We start from the raw sequence: 27,098 nt of genomic DNA, 5'->3' as shown, positions 1-27,098 counted from the left end.
GAGCAGTCTCATTTAATATAAATATTCATTTAGATAACATATCATTATATACTCACCACCCAAAGGGACGGACTTACTAGCAGAAATCTAGCATGGATCTATAGGGGTAAATTCAGAGTAAATACATTAAAATCTTCCTATAGGGAAATACCAAAAATCAGGATACTAAAATCATTTAAAATAAAAGTCTCAGATGAATACGGCTAAATTATTCTTTTCATTTAAGCCTAAAGGTCCTACCGCATCGAAATATGAAATCCAATGGCTTTCCCTCTGTAAAAGCTTACGATGCCAATCCCCACCCCTCCTGTCACGTGTCACCTGTTCTAAACCCAAAAATCTTAATTTTGTTACATCACTATTGTGGGCCTCGCGCATATGCTCAATCACCCTTGGGCACCCTTCCCCGCTGTGCACAGACCTGCAATGGGCCTGGTACCGATCCTTGAGCATATTCGTGGTTTCACCCACATAAATACGCTGACAGGGGCAAACTAGTGCATATACCAGGCCTCGGGTACGACAGTTAATGAACTGTCTGATCCTGCACGTCCGCCCAAAGCGAGTGAAGGAATCGCCCAATTCTATAAAGTTACAACAAGAACACCTATGGCATTTGAAATTCCCCTTAGGGCGATTGGACCCCAGCCAAGATACAGATTGTCGACTGGTAAACTCGCCATGCGAGAGTTTATCTTTTAAGTTCGGGACTCGTTTATATGAGACACAGGGGGGGAGGATACTTTTTGATTTTAACATTTTATCCTGTTGGATTATCCACCAGTTTTTTCTTATTGATTGTTGAATAAATTGGAACATTGGTGAGTATGAAAAATGCATAAAAAATCTCTCCTGGGGATTGGTCTGGCCATCTTTTCTCTTATGTTTTAATAGTGTGGCTCTATCCTTTCCAGCTGCCCTTGAAAAAGCTTGCCGGATCATTTTGGATTGGTATCCTCTTTGCTGTAATCTAATTGTAAGATCCTCAGACTGTACAAGGAAGTCCTCCCATGAACTAGCATTCCTCCGAAGTCTGAGGAACTGTCCATAGGGGACCCCCCTGAGAGTAGAGGCTGGGTGATAACTTGTTGCACTCAATAAAGAATTGACCGCCGTCTGCTTCCTATAGGTTTTAGTTAATATCACTCCCTCCCTCACCTCTATATCTAAATCTAAGAATTGTAAACGTTGATCTCCCCAAGAGTGAGTGAACTGCATATTAACATCATTTGACCCAAGATATTCCATAAATTCATTAAATTGCTCTCGTTGCCCCTCCCACACAATCAAAATATCGTTAATGTAGCGGATCCAAAGTTTGATCCGCTCCAGGAACCCATTCCTCGATGAATAAATATGATCTGCCTCCCAGTGGCCCATGAAGAGGCCGGCATAGGTGGGGGCCACAGGGCTCCCCATTGCCGTGCCGACCTCCTGATGGTACCACTGGCGGTCAAAGAGGAATGAGTTCCTGGTGAGGACAAACTCCAGACCCGCCAACACAAACCACTGTAAAGCATCCTCCTCTATCAAATTGGGTATAAAGGTCTTGATAGCTCTTAGGCCATCCACATGGCATATACAGCTATATAGCGAAACCACATCTATTGATGCCAGATGATATCCTGGTTGCCATTCAAAAGTTCCTAGAACATTCAAAACCTCTGTGGTATCCCCTACATATGCTGGTAATGATCTCAATAGGGGTCTTAGCTGGAAATCCACAAACTGTGAAAGTGACTCCGTCAGTGATCCAATGGCTGACACTATAGGTCGGCCCGGTGGGTTATCCAAGGTCTTATGTATTTTCGGAATACAGTACCACACCGGGCTGCGAGGAAACTGAGGAAGCAGTTTGTTTGCCACAGTTCTATCTATAGCACCATCCATGACACCTTTGAGGAGAAGCTTTTTCAACTCATTAGTATATTGTGATGTAGGATCAGTGGGTAATTTGGAATATGTGGATCTATCTTCTAATTGACGCAAACATTCTCTTTGATATTGCTCAGTTGACATTATTACCACCCCTCCCCCCTTATCTGCTTCCTTGATGGTTAGATCTGTCCTAGACTGCAGCCATCTCAAAGCTTCCCTCTCTTGGCCAGACAAATTAATAGCATCTTTAGGGTAAATTAGTGACTTACAATCATCCAATACTTTTGAATAAAACAATTCAACTGAACCCCCTGGGACTGATGGGGGGTTAAAGACTGATCTATTGCCTATATCAAAGGGGAGCTTGCGGTTAACCTCAATTCTGTTAGGAATGTATGCGTCTGACAATTCACATAAATCACGTAAAGTTTTCTGATCCCAATGGTCCTCAGATGTACTAACTAATGGGGGAATGGTTCTCATGTCCACTTCCTGAAAACGTTCCGGTGGTTTTTCCTTACTTGCAAAAAAACGATGTAATGACAATTTTCTCGTGTTTAGAAAAAGTTCCTGTTCAAACTTGACATAATCAAATTCAACTGTAGGGCAAAAATTTAAGCCTTTGTTCAGTAGAGAAAATACTGCCTCACTCAAATCTACCCCTGATAGATTATAGACTTTTATTTCTTTCTGTTCCTTTCCGATCGTCTCGGTTGTACTTTGGTCCACGAGACCTGTTTCAGGATACTTTTTTGATTTTCGTTTGCTTCTCCTGACCTTCTTTCTAAAGGGACCTCATCTTCAGACGATGATCCCATATATCTCATAGAACCATGGGAGCCATTTGGGGAGCTATCTGGAGAACTCCTCCCCGAACCACCTCCTGAGGGGTTACGCCTTTTCCTCCCCTTGTTCCTCTTATTTGGATTACGGTAAGGTCTATCTTTCCTCCAGGAGAAGACTTGATGTTGCTCATAATCCACTCGGTCACGGGCAAACTTTGTGTTTTTATCTTTTTTGATCTGTTCCTGTATCGGGGTTAGACGTAGTTCAAACTTAGTTGTTAATAGATTAAGACTATCTTCATCTGTGAGGGCTTTGATCAACTTCTTGACATCCTCAATCTCATCTAAGATCTCTTGATAGTCAATCTCATTTTCTTCTATTAACAAATCTTGATATAGTAATACACATTTGTCAAATAAGGCATCACATTTAGTCTTTGCAGAGGGACGGACCTTCGCCTGAGTTAAAGGTTTATAAAAACGTATCCCTCGTGGGGCTCTCCCTACTGCCTTATATTTCTTTAAAGTAACAATCGTCCAGTATTTGCGTACCTCTCTTTCCATTAAGTTGTAAAGTCTACTTTCCAGGCTTTTTAGCCCCTGTGGGGGGGGAATGGATGGATTTCCATCTTTATCCTCTTCCAGAAAGGAATCTAGGTTTTTCCTCCCCTCCCTGAAGGCAGACATTGCCATTCTGTGGTTCAAAAAGTCTGTGCAACGTATAGAAACAAAGACAGTCCAATCATAAAGAGGTAGATATTATATCGTGCACAGGACAGCCACGTTATCTCACTGGGGGAGTGCAATTGCCAAGACAGCAGTCAAATTTCAAAAAGCAGAAGAAGGGGCCTTGCACATCCCTTATAAAACTTCACTTTTAATTGTATCAGATAAAAAAGACATACTTTACATATCCAGTATATTCAAAAAAGAGAGGTACAGGCAGGTAGGGAGGTCGACAGCCGTTTCGCGCCAGTTAAATGCTGTGGCGCATCATCAGGACAACCCCCCTTGTGTAGAATCTCCCCTTATATAGGCACTTACCCCTGAGCATGTGGAGCAGCTGTCCGCAATTGTCCAAAGTCGCGTCCGCCTATGGAGCGCACGCTGTAACCAAAGACAGGCGCCATACCCAGGTGCTTCCGCCCAGTGAGACGCACGGCCCGTACGCGTCACTTCCGGCAAGCTTCTCATAGCCATACCATGGTATTTCCGCCTGGTGGTACGCATACTCCATACGCGTCACTTCCGGCGGGTTCGTCATGATATATGACGTCAAACTAACGCGACCATCATGGTGCATCAGCCCGAAAACCGCGTGAACTACCAAAAATATCCACCAGAGGGCAAAAAATAATATTACTGACTGGGAGTTAAACAACCGGACCTCTGCTGCCATCAAGTGGCCAAATATTTAAAGGCTACAAATTTATATATAAACATTTCATAGGCAGATGGACAACTCCTACACGACTGCTCCACATACATGCCACATAATCACATAAGATCGTAAACAAATCAATTAAACCATCCATAATGATCAATTAATTAAGTGCCTTTTTGTGTTCAGCTATAGTCCATCCCCATAGGGGAGAGCAGTCTCATTTAATATAAATATTCATTTAGATAACATATCATTATATACTCACCACCCAAAGGGACGGACTTACTAGCAGAAATCTAGCATGGATCTATAGGGGTAAATTCAGAGTAAATACATTAAAATCTTCCTATAGGGAAATACCAAAAATCAGGATACTAAAATCATTTAAAATAAAAGTCTCAGATGAATACGGCTAAATTATTCTTTTCATTTAAGGAGGAGCAGTCGTGTAGGAGTTGTCCATCTGCCTATGAAATGTTTATATATAAATTTGTAGCCTTTAAATATTTGGCCACTTGATGGCAGCAGAGGTCCGGTTGTTTAACTCCCAGTCAGTAATATTATTTTTTGCCCTCTGGTGGATATTTTTGGTAGTTCACGCGGTTTTCGGGCTGATGCGCCATGATGGTCGCGTTAGTTTGACGTCATATATCATGACGAACCCGCCGGAAGTGACGCGTATGGAGTATGCGTACCACCAGGCGGAAATACCATGGTATGGCTATGAGAAGCTTGCCGGAAGTGACGCGTACGGGCCGTGCGTCTCACTGGGCGGAAGCACCTGGGTATGGCGCCTGTCTTTGGTTACAGCGTGCGCTCCATAGGCGGACGCGACTTTGGACAATTGCGGACAGCTGCTCCACATGCTCAGGGGTAAGTGCCTATATAAGGGGAGATTCTACACAAGGGGGTTGTCCTGATGATGCACCACAGCATTTAACTGGCGCGAAACGGCTGTCGACCTCCCTACCTGCCTGTACCTCTCTTTTTTGAATATACTGGATATGTAAAGTATGTCTTTTTTATCTGATACAATTAAAAGTGAAGTTTTATAAGAGATGTGCAAGGCCCCTTCTTCTGCTTTTTGTGATAGTAAATTGTTAGGTATAAGGGGGATTGGGATGGGCCAGGCAAGACTACGGGGTATAGACCGATTAGGTAGTGCTGGTGAAGAGAGAAGCAGCAATTTTCAAATATGTGAAGTTAATGGACAACTGAAGCAAGATGGACATGGGGCTGCCATATTTGTTTTTCTTTAAAGAATACCAGTTACCTGGATGTCCTGCTGATCCTCTTGAGCCTCTAATACTTTTAGCCTTAGACCCTTAACCAGCATGCAGCAGGTCAGAGGTTTCTGATATTTGTCAGATCTGACATGATTAGCTGCATGCTTGATTCTGGTGTTATTCAGACACTACTGCAGCCACATAGATCAGCAGGGCTGTCAGGCAACTGGCATTGTTTAAAAGAAATAAATACAATATGGCAGCATCCATATTCTTCTCACTACAGTTGTCCTTTAAATGACACTGAGCACCTGGGTGCTCCTAATTTAATCACATTTAATTTAAACAAATATATAAAAAGAACCTCCCCTAAGAGAGGTACCAATAAATGAGCAGGAGATACAGTGTACACCATATGAAAGGTCCATCTCCATTCCTCAGTATATCAAAGTACCAACACATGAGGAGGAGATACTGTACACCATATGAAAGGTCCATCTCCATTCCTCAGTATATCATAGTACCAACAGATGAGGAGGAGATACTGTACACCATATGAAAGGCCCATCTCCATTCCTCAGTATAACATCATAGTACCAACACATGAGGAGGAGATACTGTACACCATATGAAAGGCCTATCTCCATTCCTCATTATAACATCATAGTACCAACAAATGGGGAGGAGATACTGTACACCATATGAAAGGCCCATCTCCATTCCTCAGTATAACATCATAGCACCAACAAATGAGGAGGAGATACTGTACACCATATGAAAGGCCCATCTCCATTCCTCAGTATAACATCATAGCACCAACAAATGAGGAGGAGATACTGTACACTATATGAAAGGCCCATCTCCATTCCTCAGTATAACATCATAGTACCAACAAATGAGGAGGATATAATGTACACCATATGAAAGGTCCATCTCCATTCCTCAGTATACCATCATAGCACCAACAAATGAGGAGGAGATACTGTACACCATATGAAAGGCACTATGATGTTATACTGAGGAATGGAGATGGGCCTTTCCTATGGTGTACAGTATCTCCTCCTCATTTGTTGGTATTATGATGTTATACTGAGGAATAGAGATGGGCCTTTCATATGGTGTACAGTATCTCCTCCTCATGTGTTGGTACTATGATGTTATACTGAGGAATGGAGATGGGCCTTTCATATGGTGTACAGTATCTCCTCCTCATTTGTTGGCACTATGATGTTATACTGAGGAACAGGGCCGGATTTGGACTTCCCAGTGCCCTAGGCCCGGTACCACCAACCGCCCCCCCTCCCCCCCCCCCACACACACACACACACACTCAGGGTGCATACACACATCAGACCATAGTCTTTGGAAAATGAAGGATCACAGACCAATTTTACCCCTTTCCATGTAGTATGAGGGCCATACCTACAAAGTCTATTCTATTGAGCTGAACTCCCCATCAGATAGAAATCTTTGCAAGATGCTGCACACAAAGATGCTGTACACATGCAACAGATCAGTATCTGCAAAAGATCTGTTCCTGCAAAAGATCCGTTTCTGCAAAATGCATTCATAGTCTATGATATCTGCAGATCCTCATACACACCTTGTTTAACAAACATTCATCTGCAGATCAGATCCACCAGGATGGATCTTCAGATCTGCAGATGATTGTCTGATCTGCAGATAATTGTCTGTTAAACAAGGTGTGTATGAGGATCTGCAGATATCATAGACTATGAATGCATTTTGCAGGAACGGATCTTTTGCAGGAACAGATCTTTTGCAGATATTGATCTTTTGAACGTGTTCAGCATCTTGCAAAGATTTTTATCTGATGGGGAGTTCAGCTCCATAGAATAGACTGTGTAGGTATGGCTCTCATACTCCATGGAAGGGGGTAAAATTGGTCTGTGATCTTTCATTTTCCAAAGACTGTGGTCTGATGTGTGTATGAGCCTTTAGGAAAATGAAAGATCACAGACCAATTTTACCCCCTTCCATGGAGTATGAGAGCCATACCTACACAGTCTATTCTATGGAGCTGAACTCCCCATCAGACAGAAATCTTTGTAGGATGCTGCACACAAAGATGCTGTACACATTCAAAAGATCAGTATCTGCAAAACATCTGTTCCTGCAAAATGCATTCATAGTCTATGATATCTGCAGATCATCATACACACCTTGTTTAACAGACATTCATCTGCAGATCCGATCCACCAGGATGGATTTTCAGATCTGCAGATGATTGTCTGATCAGCAGATGAATGTCAGTTAAACAAGGTGTGTATGATGATCTGCAGATCTCATAGACTATGAATGCAATTTGCAGGAACAGATCTTTGGCAGGAACAGATCTTTTGCAGATACTGATCTTTTGTGTCTGTACAACATCTGTGTGTGCAGCATCTTGCAAAGATTTCTGTCTGATGGGGAGTTCAGCTCCATAGAATAGACTGTGTAGAGTATGGCTCTCATACTATATGAAGGGTGGTAAAATTGGTCTGTGATCTTTCTTTTTCCAAAGACTATAGTCTGAGGTGTGTATGAGCCTTAACGATCACTTGTTTGCAGGATACCTATGAATGTTTTCTCTCTGAAAAATGATGAATGATTGTTTTTCCTGTTAGAGCAGTGAGTCCCTAATGCCTGGTACGCACCAGATAGATGTGTTGAATCGATTTTCCGATCACTTATACAAAGTCGATTAGAAAAATGATCAGAAATCAGATTAGACCTGTCAGAAATAATCAATTCGAACCCGTCTATCTGATGGCAAATTGCATGGTGTGTACCAGGCATGAAGTAGCAGAGCGGCGTTCATCTCCCTCTCTGCTCTTCTGTAATCACAGATCTGTTGCATTTATTTTATAGTATTTATTGTACTGATTCTTTCACAGGTGTTTTTTTTTACTGTTGCCAACACGGTACAAATATATATTTTTTTAATTTTTAGTGTATGTTATTACTTTTGGTATACAAAACAGAATGTAACAATACAAAAGTATACAACAGTACATTTGCAATTATAATTATAGAGAAGTTGTCTATCTCATACTAGACTACTGCTGCCTTTAAAATGAGTCAGCAAGGGGTTAAGATTTAGCTTAGAAGGGGCTGCCATAAATCTCTCTAAGGAAAACAAACCCTTATCTTTCTGTTTAAGATTTACAATCCAGGGGGAGAGAGGAGAAGGAATGGCTCAAGTCATTAACAGAGTCTGACTGACCAGCAATGCATTGTTTAGCCCAGCTTGAGTTGTAAAGTGGAAATAATTCTGTTAAAATGTTTACTTTAACTGGATCAGAAATTGTCTACATTGTGATCCATGTTTCTCTCACCCCTGGCAATAAACTGAAGCTTGTATGTTCAGTAGATAGCACTGTCTCATCGCACACCACGAAGTAAGGAAAATACACGGAGCTCTGGAATTCTGACTGTGTGTGCAGCAAAGCCGGGGCGCTTCGGAGCAGGAGAAATGATTTATTTTGACATGCAGCCTCTTATCTCTCTCAGGTCCTGCCGCCCTTTTATCCTTCTGATTTTTTCCGCCCTAGGCCGTGACCTTTGTGGCCTTTGCAGAAATCCGGCCCTGCTGAGGAATGGAGATGGGCCTTTCATATGGTGTACAGGCAGACTCCCAGTGAAATTCCAGGCTTGTTCCAGCCCTCTGCTTTGCCTTCTCTGCATCAGCGGCTGGTCTGCAGTGGTATGTTAATGACAGGACATGTTTGTAGTGCGGAGAGTTGCTATGAGAAGTGTATGTATTGTTGTTTTTGCCTTCTGGTCCACTCTTTTTCTGGGAGTCAGTACTTTGTAGTATGACCCAGTACAGTATATATATATATATATATATATATATATATATATATATATATATATATATATATATATATATATATATATAAAGTTCCATCTCCAGAGATCAAAGCTGCGGCTCTCATCTGTCACTGCCTTATCTCTGTGCCTCTCCTTCTCTGCCATAAACCCCCCTCCTCGGGATTCCTGTTTACACACTGGACACACAGCCAGGACCTCAGCAGTGCAGACACATGCTGAAATGAGATCTTGTATTGTCCTTTCCAAAAATATTCATCCAGGCAATCCACAAAATACACATTCAGATGTAATAAGTTGGATGCAGTCAGAGCTCCAAGCATTTTTCTGAGGGACAGTCTGTCTTTGGAGGACCCAAACCTTCTTTATTCCTTTCAGGACTGATGTACATTTTCTACTGAAAAATGTGTCAAAAGTAATTCTAAGACTTAAAGGAGTTATCAGTCATTCCAAAAGAAAATAAGTGGGACTTACCCGGGGCTTCCACTAGCCCCAAGTTCCCAGCATGTCCCTCACCACAGCTCTGCCCGCAGCCGTTCGCCGCAGGTCGGCCTGACGTCATTACCGCTGACCGGGAAGCAGAGGCGTCGTATGGCTGAAGGGAGAGCTGTGGCGAGGGACATGCTGGGAGCTTGGGGCTGGAGGAAGCCCTGGGTAAGTAGCACTTATTTTCTTTTGGAATGCCTGATAACTCTTTAATGGGGAGAAAATATTTTTTACTTCCCTGGGTCTTCCTCCAGTCTCCTGTAGGGTCCCTCACCATCCTTCTGGTCCCCTCTATTGTGCTCCAGTGAAGAATGCGATCCAGCTGGCTCATGGACTACTGCACATGCATGGTCCAAGCTGTGTGCACTCTCCTATCGCACTTCAGAGGCCAGAAGCTTTCTGCACAAGGGCAGGTACAGTCTAAGGCCCCATTCACACTTGCGGTTTGAGTCCGCAAGTGTCCGGGGGTCCGGGTCTCTGCGCTGGCCACAAGTTGCGCCGGATGCATGTATCAGTTCCGGCTACAATAAAGTAGCCGGAACTAAATACATTGCAGTGCCAGAAAGGCACTGCAAGCATGGGGGATACCGGCGTGTAGTCCGGGCCCCCCAAGTGGCATAGGACCGGTGCTGGAAGCATCCGGTCCTATTGCCAGTGTGATGAGAAACATCCATTTCTCATTGCACAGCATGGGCCGCATGTTCGGGTTAGGATCCGGCCCGGGTCCGCAGCCGCACCGGGACGGACTGAAAAATAGCGCATGTTGGAAAAAAAGCCGGACCGTCCCGGAGCTGCGTTCCCGGATCGGATCCGGATCCGGACGGCGCACGAGTGTGAATGGATACATTGATTAACAATGTATCCGTTCACCATCCGCTGTGTACGGAGCGTTCCGGGTCCGGGGAAGCCGGACCTGGAACGCTAATGTGAACTGGGCCTTAATGAACTGTGCACAGCAGTCACAGGAGCGCAAATATTTCTTGCGTGTAGCCCGGACTCAGCTTAGTCATGGACTTTACAGTGCTGTCAGCAGCAAAATGGTAGGTCCCAGCCTCAGTCAGCACCCTCACCTGTCTCTCACCACCCATCACCCTCTACTAGCACACTCACCATCCATCACCCTCTGCCAGCCGCAGCCAGCACATTTACCTGTTCCTCACCACCCATAAGCCTCAGCCAGTACCCTCACCTGTCTCTTACCAGCCATCACCCTCTGCCAGCCACCTCACCTGTCTCTGACCACCCATCACCCTCACCAGTCTCTCCCCACCCAGCACCCTCAGCCAGACTTACCCAGCACCCTTATCCTCCCAAGCATGTGTGTTTGTTTTCATCATATAGCTTGTGCAGTCGCTGGGGGTACTTCGGGGAGACGGAGTAGCAACAAGGGGTACTTGGTTTAAAAAAGTTGAGAAACACTGGTGTACAGTATCTCCTCCTCATGTGTTGGTACTATGATGTTATACTGTACACCATATGAAAGGCCCATCTCTATTCCTCAGTATAACATCATAATACCAACAAATGAGGAGGAGATACTGTACACCATAGGAAAGGCCCATCTCCATTCCTCAGTATAACATCATAGTGCCAACAAATGAGGAGGAGATACTGTACAACATATGAAAGGCCCATCTCCATTCCTCAGTATAACATCATAGTGCCAACAAATGAGGAGGAGATCCTGTACACCATATGAAAGGCTCATCTCCATTCCTCAGTATAACATCATAGTGCCAACAAATGAGGAGGAGATACTGTACACCACATGAAAGGCTCATCTCCATTCCTCAGTATAACATCATAGTGCCAACAAATGAGGAGGAGATACTGTACACCATAGGAAAGGCCCATCTCCATTTCTCAGTATAACATCATAGTGCCAACAAATGAGGAGGAGATACTGTACACCATAGGAAAGGCCCATCACCATTTCTCAGTATAACATCATAGTGCCAACAAATGAGGAGGAGATACTGTACACCATATGAAAGGCTCATCTCCATTCCTCAGTATAACATCATAGTGCCAACAAATGAGGAGGAGATACTGTACACCATACTGAACTTTTCAGCATTGCTTCCTCAGCCAGATGGAAGTGTTTTGCCTTCTACCTATGTTTCAGGACATTGGTCTCTTTGCAACAAGCTGCTTGACTCTGTCATTGGCATAGATAACAGCACAAGTTTTTTAACACAGTGCAGATACAATGAAAGGTTTTTTTGGACCATTTCTTAGTGGAACAGTTCTCTCTCTCTCTCTCTCTCTCTCTCTCTCTCTCTCATATATATAAATATAAATATATATATATATATATATATATATATATATATTCATCTCATGTCACAGGTTAATTCAGGTATGCTTTAAAGAGACACTGAAGCGAAAAAAAAAATTATGATATAATGAATTGGTTGTGTAGTAGGGGTAATTACTATAACATTGGTAGCAAAAAAAAATATTCTCATATTTTTATTTTTTAGTTATACAGCTTTTTTTATAACATTGTATCCACCGTGGTTATTCGTGGTTAATCTGTGGAAAGCAAACCTGCAACTAGCTCTTCCAACATGTAATGGCTACGCACATTTCTCGGTTCTGATGGCGGCTCTGGCTAAAGGGTTAAAGGCTCACTTTTTCCCTGATAGAGAAGACAGAGCCATTAATTCTACTTTCAGAGTATTATAACTGAGGCCTAATTCCAGGCTAGCCTGAACAAAGTCATAAATGTTACTCACAGATGGAGATAAAGGATCAAACGAACCTGCAGAAACAAAGTGATGAAATTTACTCCAAACTTTCTTATAGACAGCATTGGTGGAAGGTTGAGCTTGAGTTATGTTTGAACTACTGTTTCCGAATAGCCTAGTCTTGACAGCCTTTCCCCTTCAATATTCAAGCTGCTAATCGAAGCTTCTGAAGAAAGAGTTCTGAAGAAATACCTGTTTGGCCAATATGGAAGATTTGTCAATACTGTTAATCTCTCCATCATCAATTTCCATAGCAAAACAAAATATTATCGTAACCGGAGGAAATTCATATAGATACAGAGGAGGCCAAGGCCGAGGGAGAGCATCCACCCCTAGGGCTTCTGGACAGTAGTTCTGTAAGAAGAACTGAGGATGTTTGTGGTTGTGGATAGAAGCAAACAAATCCAGGACTGGGGTCCCAAATCTCCTTGTTAGTTGTACAAAGATCTGTTGATTCATTGACCACTCGTTGTTGTCCAAATCTGTCCTCAACAAAAAGTCTGCCTGTCGTGGAGCGAGGTGCAGTGGGCGGGGCCTGATCACGCTGGAGCGGCTCCAGTGTGACCAGGCCCCGCCCACCGCACCTCGCTGAACATCGCCCCTGCAGCTCTGGCCAAGCGCAGAAGAGGTGAGATAACTCGCTGGCAGGCCTTTGATGCGTCCATGTTCTACTTCAACACTGTAAGTGTAATTTTAGGCCTCTTGCACACTGCAACTGATTCCGATTCAGATTCCGCTTTTTAATCAGTTTTTACATCCGATTCAGATTCCGATTTGCAGTGTGCAGGGAGCAGACTGCAAATCGGAATCTGAATCGGATGTAAAAACTGATTAAAACGCGGAATCTGAATCGGAATCGCTTGCAGTGTGCAAGAGGCCTTAAAGCGCAATTGAAGAAAATAAAAAAGTTAATGCACAAAGAGGAGCGCTCCTTTTTCTTCTCGTTTCCATAGGTATACTGGTACCACCCAGCACCTGGAGCTGCACCAAGTACATTAACTAACTGAGAATTCCACCATCTTACTATGGCAGCGCAGGATTAGTTGCTTAAGTTCTTTCGTATTCAGATGACTTGGGATATAAACTGCTCTTAAGTCCAGTAAACTGCTCTTAAGTCCAATAAATTGTTTTCTGCGCATGTCAAAAGAGAAGCAAACTCTCAAGATATAATTTGACTGTGGGTACCACTCTTGTTTTGAATGTAAGCCCCTGTTGCTGAATTGTCCATTCTGATGCAGACTGCTTTTCCCCGGATTAATGGAGAAAACACTTTCAGGGCCAACCGGGCTGCTTGTAATTCTAAGAGATTTGAATTGGTGAATACAGGACAACATGGCCAACGAGATTGAGTTACCTGAACTTGACACCAGGCTCCCCATATGAATAGAATGGCATCTGTGGACACATTAGTCCACTGAAGTGGAGCCAGAGAGAAACCATTCAGGAGATGATTCTTGTCGCACCACCAGAGAAGAGAATACTTCATTGAAGGATAAATCGGGATCCTCTGCTGTAGAAAGAGCAGTCTTGTTTGTTCCACTGCTGTAGAAAGAGCAGTTGAAAGCTTCTCATATGCCAGTGACTTTATCATGAGAATGGTGGAAGCCAAAGTCCCCAGTAACTGTAGACATTCCTTGCTGACATATGATCTGCTGAGAGAGCCTTCAGGATCCAATGAGCAATGGAAGGGATTTTGGAAACCTGAAGTGAGAGTATCGAAGTAAGCTCCTAGATAAACCATTGTACTGCAAGGTTGAAGTTGACTTTTGCTGTCATTAATGAGCCATCAAAGTTCTTCTTAGTTTGTCTCTGTGACATCTCAAGACATCTCTGTGTGTTGAACCAGGAGAGACCGTGAACTGAATAAGATGAGAACATCGTAGAGGTAATAGAAAATTCGGACACCTTTCTCCTTGAGAAGAGCCACAGCCGCCTGTAAAACCTTTGAAAAGGTTCTGGGGGAAGTAGACAGGCCAAAGGGAAGAGCTTTGAATTGTAGATGAATGTCTTCAATTATGAACCGTAGGTACTGTTGAAAGTGAGGATGAGTGGAAATATGAAAATATGCATCATTTAGATCTATTGAGACAAAATAGTTGTTTGGCTAGACTGATAAGATGAAGGACTGAAGAGACTCCATCTTGAACTTGATGTACTGAATCAGATATGACCTTCTCTGGAAGTAGGAAGACAATCGTGAACACAGTGAATCCAGCGCAGGAGACTTGGGTGCACAGGGAGTAACTTCGGCGCCGTCAAAAGACAGAGCTGAAGTTACTCTTAAAACACAATAATTCGGCTTCCAGCAATTGCTGGAAGCCTAGTTATTTCATCCCACCATTTATGGCGGCCTGGAGGGGGAATAGTATTTAACACGGCTAGGACTTGTACAGCAGCAGGATCAGCCATATACCGGCTGTATCTTGCGCCCAAGTCTCCCATGCCGATTCCTCTCATATACAGACGAGCGGGAATGAAGATATCATGGGAAAGCAGTCTGAACTTCCATCGATGACCTTTGGTCGATTCCCCCGAGCATGTGAAACCCTGTCTGCTAACACTCGGGTGAAGGCTTGAAGCCTCCCTCTTACAGCAGGAGTGGGGATGGACAGGGGCTCAAAAGGACTTTTCTTTGATCTTTATGACCAGATTGGATGTTCTTTGTAAAGTTTGATGAAGCGAACTGGGCACCCTGACACTTCCTCAGGTATTCTTTACCTGGCTTACATGAACAAATACTTCTGAATCTTTGGAACTGCCGTTTCTGTAAATCTTTGCTTTCTGAACTTTCTATCCTGGGGAAAGTCTCCAGACTTACCCCAGACTTACCACTGGTCTCCCTAGATATTGCATTATCCATTTTCTCTCCAAAGAGTAGTTTTCCATTAAATGGAATTTTAACCCACTTTTGTCTAGAAGCAGGGTCAGCACACCAGGGTTTAAGCCACAAAGCTCTTCTTGCTGTAACAGCAGCTAACATTGCTCTTGATGAGGCCTGCAGTCCATCAATAGCAGCTTCACCCACAAAGTTTGATCTTTAAAGGATACTAGAGGCTGTAGGACATGCACAGCCTGGCCGGCACATGCGCAGTAAGTCCCGACCCGGTCAACTGGAGGTGGATCCTGAGGGATGGGGGGGGGGTGCTTTAAGGTGTGCTACTGGGAGCAGATAGGAGAATGGGGGGAGCGTTGGGCATAAGGACAGGTAGTATTATATGCCTGCTCCCCTCATTTCTCTGAAGTTTTTAGGCTTTGGTATCCTTTTAGTCTTCAGGTGCCAACACACGCTCTACATCTGTTCCTGATCACCTGATTACAGCTTCTTCAATATTATTCGTCCATTGCTTTTGACAAACACGTTTAAGTTATCGACATCTTACATTCACCACCACCTCTAGACAAGACTTCTTTAATTCAGCTTCCACTTTTTGATCTAGAGCATCTTAAACCACTTAACGAACGCCTAACGCCGATAGGCGTCGGCAGGTCGCAAGTGGTTTCCCATGGTCCATGTCAGTTCACGGAGGGTGTCTCTGTGAACAGTCTGCGAGCCGGCGATCACGGCTCGCAGGCTAAATGTAAACACGTGGCAGCAGCAGCGCCGTAAAGGAGATCGGCGACCCCTGGCCTCTGGCCAGGGATCACCGGCATCTGATAGGCTGAAGCCTATCCTAGGCGGCGCAGGACAGATATCCGTCCAGCGCAGCCCATACCGAGAGGGAGAGGGAGGGAAGGGCGGAGAGGGTGGAAATCGCTGCGGAGGGGGGCTTTGAGGAGGCCCCCCCCCGCAGCACGCAGATAGCCAGCGGCGATCAGACCCCCCCAGCAGGACATCCCCCTAGTGGGGAAAAAAGGGGGGAAGTCTGGTCGCCCTGGCTGAAACCTGATCTGTGCTGCGGGCTGGAGAGCCCATGCAGTACAGTCCAGTCAGAGAAGCCCTGGTCCTTAAGTGGTTAAATGAAACCCAGTCTTCCATTGGAAGAGTGACTGGTTTTGCTAGGTTAGCGATGATTGCATCCACTAGAGGAGCTGAATGTAAGGACTCTCCATCAACTTATTTTAGAGGATAAAGTTTTGACCATCTATTAGTTAATGAGGGCTTATTATCTGTATTCTTGTATTATTGTAACTCCTTAAATGTCCCTTATTAAGGGAAATGTTGGACCCAATATGGATAATATTATCCAATTTCCAAGGTAGGATCTTCTGATCTACTGAAGAGCTTCCTTAATAGCACCGACTAAATGTTCCACTAAACTAAACTACAAGTTGGCTTGACCACCAGTATCTGAACTTGAATCCTGGGTTGGATCAATTTGAGCTGCGGACTCCTCCGGAGGTGGAGCTTGAGATATCGAAGGTACTTGTGAGGCTATTTCTTCTCTCACAGCTAGAGTTGAGCTGAAATTTTCGTAATTTCGCATTACTAAAATTACGCATGCGAAATTTGCGATTACGATGCGAAATTACGGTAGCGTAATTGCCATTAAAATCGTAATTGAAAATACCGTAAGCGTAATTTTCAACGCGTAATTTTGCGTTTCGTTCATGCCGTAATTTCGCATTAAACGCTACCGTAATTTCGCGTTAAACCGTAACGCTCCGTATAATATAAAAAAGCCGCCGACTTTAAGGGTTAATAGCAAAGCCCCCTTAAATGCTAAGAGCCTCAAATTTGGAGAATATATTAAGGAGATCAGGAGGAATAAGAGGAACATTTTTTTTTCAAAAAGACCTTATAGTTTTTGAGAAAATCGATGTTAAAGTTTCAAAGGAAAAATGTAAACATTTAAAAACCCGCCGACTTTAACGGTTAATAGCAAAGCCTGCTTAAAGTTTAGGAACACCAAATTCCCAGGGTATATTAACCAGCTGAGCGGTCTGGATGAGCTCAGCTCGTCCAACACCGCCAGCGGCTGCCGCTCAGGCCCTGCTGGGCCGATTTTAACGAAATAAAAAGCAGCACACGCAGCCGGCACTTTGCCAGCCGCGTGTGCTGCCTGATCGCCGCCGCTCTGCGGCGATTCGCCGCGAGCAGCGGCGAAAGAGGGCCCCCCTAGCCGCCTGAGCCCAGCGTAGCCGGAACAAAAAGTTCCGGCCAGCGCTAAGGGCTGGATCGGAGGCGGCTGACGTCAGGACGTCGGCTGACGTCGATGACGTCACTCCGCTCGTCGCTATGGCGACGATATAAGCGAAACAAGGAAGGCCGCTCATTGCGGCCTTCCTTGTTTATTCTGGGCGCCGGAGGCGATCGGAAGATCGCCTCCGGAGCGCCCTCTAGTGGGCTTTCATGCAGCCAACTTTCAGTTGGCTGCATGAAATAGTTTTTTTTTTATTTAAAAAAAACCCTCCCGCAGCCACCCTGGCGATTTAATCAGAACGCCAGGGTGGTTAAGGGGATCAGTGGGAATAAGAGAAAATTTTTTTTTTTCAAAAAGACCTTATAGTTTTTGAGAAAATCGATTTTTAAGTTTCAAGGGCGAAAATGTCTTTTAAATGCAGAAAATGTCAGTTTTTTTGCACAGGTAACAATAGTGTATTATTTTCATAGATTCCCCCAAGTGGGAAGAGTTTTACTTACTTCGTTCTGAGTGTGGGAAATATAAAAAAAAAAACGACGTGGGGTCCCCCCTCCCAGACCTCTTTAACCCCTTGTCCCCCATGCAGGCTGGGATAGCCAGAATGCGGAGCACCAGCCGCGTGGGGCTCCGCACCCTGACTATACCAGCCCGCATGGTCCATGGATTGGGGGGTCTCGGAAGGGGAGGGGCAGCCAAGCTTTCCCCTCCCCCTCCGAGCCCTTGTCCAATCCAAGGACAAGGGGCTCTTCTCCACCTCCGATGGGCGGTGGAGGTGGAGGCCGCGATTTCCTGGGGGGGGGGGGGGTTCATGGTGGAATCTGGGAGTCCCCTTTAAAAAGGGGTCCCCCAGATGCACACCCCCCCTCCCAGGAGAAATGAGTATAGAGGTACTTGTACCCCTTACCCATTTCCTTTAATAGTTAAAAGTAAATAAACACACAAACACTTAGAAAAAGTATTTTAATTGAACAAAAAACATAACCACGAAAAAAGTCCTTTAATATTCTTAATTAACCATTAATACTTACCTGTCCCTTTAAATAAATGATCCCTCGAAATAGCCTCGGAAATGTTCTATCAGTTACAATGTAACAAAGTTATTACAATGTAAAAACTTTGTTACATTGTAACTACGCCGCACCCGACGTCACTCGCCGCCGCCGCATACGCGTCTGCGCTGCACGGACCCGACAGAGCTCTGAGCTATATAGCTCAGAGCTCTCTAAAGCATCTTTGTATTTTGGCTCCAAGGAGCCCCATCGGTCCTTAGCAGACCAATGGGGTTCCTTCAAATCAGAAGGAACCCCATTGGTCTGCTAAGGACCAATGGGGCTCCTTGGAGCCCAAATACAAAGATGCTTAAGAGAGCTCTGAGCTATATAGCTCAGAGCTCTGTCGGTCCGTGCAGGACGCTAAGTCCCCGCAGCTCCCGCTGCCCTCCCCGCCTCTCCCACATGTCACCCACATGTCACCCACATGTGGGTGACAGATGTGGGCGGGGTGGACAGCGGGAGCTTCGGGGACTTAGCGTCCTGCACGGACGCGTAAGTGTATGCTGCGGCGGCTGAGCGGCGAGTGACGTCGGGTGCGGCGTAGTTACAATGTAACAAAGTTGTTACATTGTGATAACTTTGTTACATTGTAACTGATAGAACATTTCCGAGGCTATTTCGAGGGATCATTTATTTAAAGGGACAGGTAAGTATTAATGGTTAATTAAGAATATTAAAGGACTTTTTTCGTGGTTATGTTTTGTGTTCAATTAAAATACTTTTTCTAAGTGTTTGTGTGTTTATTTACTTTTAACTCTTAAAGGAAATGGGTAAGGGGTACAAGTACCTCTATACTCATTTCTCCTGGGAGGGGGGGTGGGCATCTGGGGGACCCCTTTTTAAAGGGGACTCCCAGATTCCACCATGAACCCCCCCTCCAGGAAATCGCGGCCTCCACCTCCACCGCCCATCAGAGGTGGAGAAGAGCCCCTTGTCCTTGGATTGGACAAGGGCTCGGAGGGGGAGGGGAAAGCTTGGCTGCCCCTCCCCTTCCGAGACCCCCCAATCCATGGACCATGCGGGCTGGTATAGTCAGGGTGCGGAGCCCCACGCGGCCGGTGCTCCGCATTCTGGCTATCCCAGCCTGCATGGGGGACAAGGGGTTAAAGAGGTCTGGGAGGGGGGACCCCACGTCGGTTTTTTATATTTCCCACACTCAGAACGAAGTAAGTAAAACTCTTCCCACTTGGGGGAATCTATGAAAATAATACACTATTGTTACCTGTGCAAAAAAAAACTGTCATTTTCCGCATTTAAAAGACATTTTCGCCCTTGAAACTTAAAAATCGATTTTCTCAAAAACTATAAGGTCTTTTTGAAAAAAAATTGTTTCCTCTTATTCCCACTGATCCCCTTAATATACCCTGGGAATTTGGTGTTCCTAAACTTTAAGCAGGCTTTGCTATTAACCGTTAAAGTCGGCGGGTTTTTAAATGTTTACATTTTTCCTTTGAAACTTTAACATCGATTTTCTCAAAAACTATAAGGTCTTTTTGAAAAAAAATTTTTCCTCTTATTCCTTCTGATCTCCTTAATATATTCTCCAAATTTGAGGCTCTTAGCATTTAAGGGGGCTTTGCTATTAACCCTTAAAGTCGGCGGCTACCTAACATTGATCCATGCGTCAACTTTTCCGCTTCGGGAGCATGGCCATACGCATTAATTTCGTAATACCCGTTGCAATGCGAAAATTACGCGAAAATTACGCTTACGCGAAATTTCGCGAAATCCTTCTTCATTACGATTATGTGCTTACGGCCATAAACGTAATTACACTAATTACGCGAAATTTTGCGAAATCGTAATTACTATATTACGCTCATCTCTACTCACAGCTTGCTTAAAGAGTACCTAAATTATAAATTACAGTTTGCTTTAAACCTAATAAGTTGCCAAGATATATAAAATCACACATGATAAAGTTGTATACAATGAACAGAGGCGCCAAAAGTATAAGATTAGATTAAATGAGCTTAAAAACCAACTTAAATGGCAAAATTGAAGGAGGAAGTGGTGGTCTTACCTCCCTCAAGCAGACACGACAACGACTGCGATTCAGACAGTCAAACACATTTATTAGGAACTCCAAAAAGAAATGCAACGCGTTTCGCAGGTTCAACCCCGCTTCATCAGGCAATATAGGGAGGAGTATCAAACTGAAAATGCCAGAGACCAAAGTATGAATACACTCGTACAATCACAAATGTGTTATTATATAATATTCAAAAATAGTGATTTCAATATAATAAACTGAGTTCAAATGCAAAACTATGGATTAAATATATAAGGTAAGCCCATGATTTAATTAATTTCAGAATAAATGTATCTTGGAAAAACACATATACATAGCCCAACATGGTAATGCATATGGTTCCCTCAATTAACTCAATAAATTGAGTTCAAATGCAAAACTATGGATTTTGTATATTCAGTATGTCACTAATAACACAATTCTCAGAATAAATGTATCTCGGAACAACCCATAGCCAAACATGGCAATGCAGAGAAATTGCAGCAAATGAGTGATTGCTTTAACTGACCTAATACAACATCCATGTGCTGCATATGGATTGAAGTAGTGGGTGTTTAATAGTAAATAATAGTGTATTCAGTATCAGGTATTTGTCCTGGATAAGGAGTGACTAAACTAAAGGTAATAAAGGTTTTGCTGGTATCACTCTAAGGATGTGTAAAGCATAATTATACAAACTAGGAGTCAAGATTCCAAAAGATGTAGCAAAGTGACTTACCAATCTGCACAAGGATTCAAATTAAGCGCCTCTGTAATGAAAGAGCAAGCCATAGCAGCTTAAATAGGTGTTGGGTGAGTATGGGCCAATCAGGGACTGCCATGTGGACAGTGTGGACAGGCCAGTGATGTAACTAGTGATGTAATGCTGGGCGGGGAAGGGGAAGGGAGAGAAAAAAAAAAAAAAAAAAAAAAAAAAAGGGAATTGTGTTTGAAAAATTCTTAACTGAGGAATGGTAACCTCAGTGGTAAGCATGACTAGATCTGGTAATATAATACTAAGGTCGGGGCTTCATTGCCTAATGTAGAAATGGACACAACAACAACAACATTTGCATAGATCATCCAATAAATATCCAATAAAAATTATATATAAGATAAAAAATATAAAAAGATATAAAATTAATTGATACATATATAAAAATGAATAGTTACTTAAATTAGGAAAGAATACCTAAAAAGAAGATAAAAATGGGAGGGGGGTGGGAAAAAGGAAGGGGATATTAGGGGGGAAGGGGGGGGGAACAAGAAGGGGGAGGAGAGGGGGGGTTTGGGAAATAAGGGAGTTGTTGACTGTCAACAGCTGTTTGGACTGACGATTTAGTATAAAGCCAATTATATGAACAAATTATATACAGTGCATATCATAAAACATATAAAAATTATAAAAATGTAATATAAAATATAGAAAGAATTAAGAGAGAGGACTAGTTAAAAAGTCTTAACGGAATGTGGATAGTAATAATTAATAGATTTTTTCTAAAACTTCGTTGAGACCCTCAGGAACTAGCGTCCTGAGGGTTTGGATCCAGTACATCTCCAATTTTTTCAGTTTGTCATAGGCCGCTGGTTCTGTTGCATTAATTTCATCTATTAGGGTGATGGTGAAGGTGCTGGGGTCCCCGTGGTGAATCTGGTGGAAGTGACGTGAAACACTGTGCAGGGGGAATTTGTTAAGAATATTTCTTTTGTGTTGGCCTATTCTGCTACGTGCCTCCTGTGTGGTTCTGCCTACGTACTGGAGACGGCAGGCACAAGAGATCAGATAAATGATGAATTTGGATTGGCAAGATATGCGTCTTTTTATACTATATTGGATACCAGTGGTGTTGGACATGAAAGTGGAGGTGTTCAGTACAAATGTACATGCTGCGCAACGGGTTTGGCTGCAGGACCATGATCCTGGCATCGGTGGATTGGAAACAGGTGTATAGTTAGTTTTATTGCAACGTAGTTTGCTGGGAGCTAAAAGGTTACGAAGGTTTGGGGCTCGTCTATATGTGATGAGGGGACGTGTGGGTAATATTGGTTTAAGGTATGGATCCTGGAGGAGAATTTCCCAGCGTTTTTGTAATATAGATTTTATGCCTTGATGTTCTTTGCAATATCTGGTTATAAATCTAGGTGGGGGGTTATTGGGGACATCGGTGCTGGGTATGTTCTGGGTGGTGGGGGGCGGTATTTTGGCTTTGTGTCTGGCATCGCGAATAAGTTTTTTAGGATATTTTCTATCTGAAAATTTCTTAGTTAGGATGTCGGATTGTATATTGTAATCGTGTGGGTCGGTGCAATTCCTGAAGATACGTTGAAACTGATTGTAGGGAGTATTCTGGGTCCAGGGGCGATGGTGAAAGCTGTTAAAATGTATGAAATTATTGGCATCTACGGTTTTAAATAAGGTTTTTGTTTTGATTTTGTCATGTTCTATAAAGATGGTTAAGTCAAGAAAATCGATGGAGGTGGGGTGATGTTGGGAAGTGAAATGGAGGCCGGCTTTATTGCTGTTGAGGAATGTGATGAAGGAGGGGATAAGTGTGGTGTCGCCCTTCCAAATGAAAAACAGGTCATCAATATATCGTTTATAGAGTATAATGTTATCTTTAAACGGATGGTCATTCTGGAATAGTTGTAATTCTATGTAACCCATTGTAAGATTTGCATACGAGGGGGCAAATGAACTGCCCATTGCCGTGCCGCTGATCTGGTGGTAATATTTATCATTAAATGAGAAAATATTATTGTTCAAGATAAATTCTGTACATTGTAAGAGGAACTGTTGTTGGTCGTATGGCATAGAGGGAACTGTAGAAAGGTAGAATTGTATGGCTGTTAGGCCAAACTGGTGGGGAATGTTAGTATATAGTGATGTAATATCGCAGGCTTTTTTACACATGATAAAGTGTGATTTTTCTCACCCCTAGGGTCCGTATTCCACATATGGTCTTAAAATCCCCACCCCCAGTGTGAATTTGGTCCCTGTGCCTTTTTTTTTTCTTTCCAAACCATAGGCGCAAAGGATGCTGGGGGATTAATGTTATAACTCCACCCCTCATGTCCATGTGATCTAATCTAGGCAGACAAACAGACATCTGAAATAAGAATTATAGCAAACAGACATAAGACACGCTGCAGCAGTTTTCCTGTGTCTTCTCTGTACTACACACTGTGAAAAGAGAAGTAATTTGATCCAGGCAGGCAGACAGCAGGGGAGGGAGGAGCAGGGGAGTTAACCAGGTTGAAGAGGAGGGCACATTGCTTTAGTAAGGCTTCAGCTTCAGGAGGAATAAGGAAGTGCTACTTACAGATATACATGTGAGTCTGTTCTATCCACTATGATGTAGCAGATGTAAACTTTATACATTCATCTAGCTGTACACAGTGCATAGACTACATATATGTATTGCCATTCAGACCTTTTTTTGGCTGGAAGTGGTCTTTAATAAGCTCTGGAGGAATCTGATGATTTATTGTTCGATTTTATCTTGCATAGCTTTTCACCCACACATTCAGCAATCTGACCTGTGCAGTCTTGAGAAATATGCTGAAATGATGGAGATCACCTTCTTGATCTTGATTGATAACTTGATGTGTGAGACAAAGAAGTTCTTGAATGTTTTTGGAAGGGAAACATCTTCAAGAAATATTACAGCTTCCTCAGACTTTTCTTGGAGGAGTTGAATGATGAGATGCTGAATGAGAATGATGATGATGATATCCTCTAGATGTACCTTGAGATCTTCGATTATCAGTATTAATAGGTCTAGAGGGGCTAAAAAATTGCTAATTCATAAAACATACAGTATAGGCCCACCACTATTTGTGCTGCACCACCGAGCTCTGTACTGTGATACAGCATTGCACCAGGGAATTTGAGTGGATCTTTCTCCATTTGTTTTCTCAGCTGTGATTGGTTATCAGTGACAGTTACTATACTCTGACTGCACAGATACTATCATGTAGAGCCATGATGTCTTTAACATTACAGTGGCAAAAGGAGCACAGCCTGGTTGTAAGTAGGATTGGGGCCTTACACATACTGTACACATGTATCTCATCATGTTACATAACTTCATATATGTGTTCATTTTCTTCTGCCACCAAATCTATGCTGGAGCTCTGTGACATTTCGGCCTACTAGAGCAGCATAGAGGATTCCCAACTACAAAGCAGGAACTATAAACATTGTTTTATATTTGTTCCCCCAACAGACAGAAATGATGTGAGGATCCCCTTGGAGGTCCATCCTATTCCACCTCCAGATGGCGCTACAGAAGACGATGGCGTCACACAATGTTCTCCAATCACTGGAAATACACATCATAGAGATCACAGTGCAAATGGGTCACCCTCTGATCCTGAGGAATCTTCTGACCAATCACATTCTATAAAAGCTCCACCTAATGCTGAGGACTCTCCCAGTAGCATAAGTGCTGATAGATGTGGAGCTGGTAAACTATTATCATGTTCTGAATGTGGTGAACGTTTTAGTAGGAAATCCACTCTTACTCTACATCTTAAAACACACATAGAGGGGCATCCTTATTCATGTTCAGAGTGTGGGAAAGGTTTCACTGAGAATAAAGACCTTCTTCATCACCAGAAAACTCACACAGGTGAGCGGCCTTTTCCATGCTTACACTGTGACAAACATTTCGTTACTAAAGGAAACTTTATTAAACACCAGAAAATTCATTCAAGGGAGCATCCTTTTCCATGTTCAGAGTGTGGGATAGACTATACTTGTAAAGACCATATTCTTACTCATCAGAAATGTCACACAAGTAAGTGGCCTTTTTCATGTTCAGAGTGTGGGAAACATTTAAGTAATAAGGAAGACTTTTGTAGACACCAGAAACATCACACTGGAGAACAGTCTTTTTCATGTTCAGAATGTGGGAAACACTTTACTCAGAAAAGTCACCTTACTAGGCATCAGGCATCTCACACAGGCGTTCAACCTTTTTCATGTTCAGAATGTGGGAAGAAATTTTTAACCAATGCTAGCCTTGTTAGACATTTTAAAAGTCACACAGGTGAGAGGCCTTATTCATGTTCAGAGTGTGGGAAATGTTTTACTGAGCATGGAAAAATGGTTCAGCACATGAGAAGACACAGAGGCGAGTACCCCTTTTCATGTTCTGAATGTGGCAAAGAATTCTTTGAGAGTGCACAGCTTCGGAGACACTTACGATCTCATACAGGTGAGAGGCCTTATCCATGTTCTGAGTGTGGGAAATGTTTCATTGAGAACAAAGACCTTGCTGTGCATATGAGAAGACACATGGGCGAGCCTTCCTTTTCCTGTTCTGACTGTGGGAAAAGTTTCTTTGAGAGAGCAAAGTATCAGAGGCACCTGAAAACTCACACAGGTGAGAGACCTTTTTCATGTTCAGAGTGTGGGAAATGTTTCCTTGAGCGTGGAAACCTTCATAAACACATGAGGAGACACAGAGGAGAGCGTCCCTTTTCATGTTCAGAATGTGGGAAAACTTTCTTTGAGCATGGACACCTTGTGAGACACATGAAAACTCACACAGAGAAGAACTTATCAATGAAATTAGAAACAGCTGAACTTGCTGGCTGCTGATTGGTGAAGGGGGAACATTGATTCGGGATAGAAACATGTCTGGGTCTGTTGTGATTTTGGCTCTGTGGACATTCTAAAAAGAAAGATGAATTTATTGTGTAATCCGAGCTGCCTTTCCTGCACAGGAAGTGAGGTCTGTGAGTGCAGAATTTATATCTGTATTTCTGGAGGGATATTTCACAGGCTGACCTCTTCTGTCACTTGAAAACCAGATGATGGGGAGGAGGAGTCTCTAAGAGATCGCTTTACCCAGAAGCTATATGCGGAGTCTGGTGGGTGGAGGGGTTTCTGGTGTTTCCGCCCCCCACACTGACTTTCCAATTAGACACAGAGTCATGAGACTTGGCTCTTGTAATGTTAGGAGCCTGTATGCTGCAGCAGTAAAGTGAGAAGACTTCTGCTTACACAACTCACCAGTCACACCAGCAGGAGGTGCTCTATGAAATTAAAGGCTTATTTGTTATAATTCATATCTTCCTGATCAATTTTACTTACTGCTAAGTAACATAAATAAATAGCAGTATTATAACAGTAGATGTTGCTTTTAAGCAGGCAAGAAATGTGAGATCTCTTGGTATATGAAATGTTATTTGGATGACTATAGGCATGCTGTGATGTATGCTGTAAGCTTTTACTTTTGTTTTGAAAAAAGTAATAAAAAGCATCTGTATAAAAAAAACACAAGTCTCCTGTGACCTCAGGCTGGGTAGAATCAGCACAGAACTTGGGAAGGAGCAGCGTAGAACCTGGAGAGGAGTAGCATAGATCCTGAAGAAGCAGCGTTGATCCTGGGGAGGAGCAGCATAGATTCTAAAGAGACATATACAGCTACCTAATGCTGCTATCTGGGGGCACACCCAGCTACCTAATGCTGCTATCTGGGGGCACACACAGCTACCTGGGTGGTACACATAGCTACCTAGTACTGCTATCCTATCTGGGGGCATACACAGGTACCTCATACTGCTATCTGGAGGGCACACACTGCTACCTAATACTGCTA

The 27,098-nt window shown here is 43.3% G+C and overlaps 1 protein-coding gene across 1 annotated transcript in view; it reads left to right on the top strand.

Moving 5' to 3' along the window:
* Positions 1-26,718, top strand: part of LOC137535013 (zinc finger protein 260-like) — a 50,778-nt gene extending 24,060 nt beyond the window's left edge. Inside the window, exon 7 of the mRNA XM_068256775.1 lies at positions 24,717-26,718. Within this exon, the coding sequence (XP_068112876.1) occupies positions 24,717-26,095 (1,379 nt within the window). The 3' untranslated portion in view covers positions 26,096-26,718. The remainder of the gene's footprint in view (positions 1-24,716) is intronic.
* The last annotated feature ends 380 nt before the right edge of the window (positions 26,719-27,098 follow it).

This window comes from Hyperolius riggenbachi, chromosome 10 (genome assembly GCF_040937935.1).
Source record: "Hyperolius riggenbachi isolate aHypRig1 chromosome 10, aHypRig1.pri, whole genome shotgun sequence".
Taxonomy (NCBI): domain Eukaryota; kingdom Metazoa; phylum Chordata; class Amphibia; order Anura; family Hyperoliidae; genus Hyperolius; species Hyperolius riggenbachi.
Note: the sequence above shows the minus strand (reverse complement) of the source record. Positions and strands in the feature narration are given on the sequence as shown.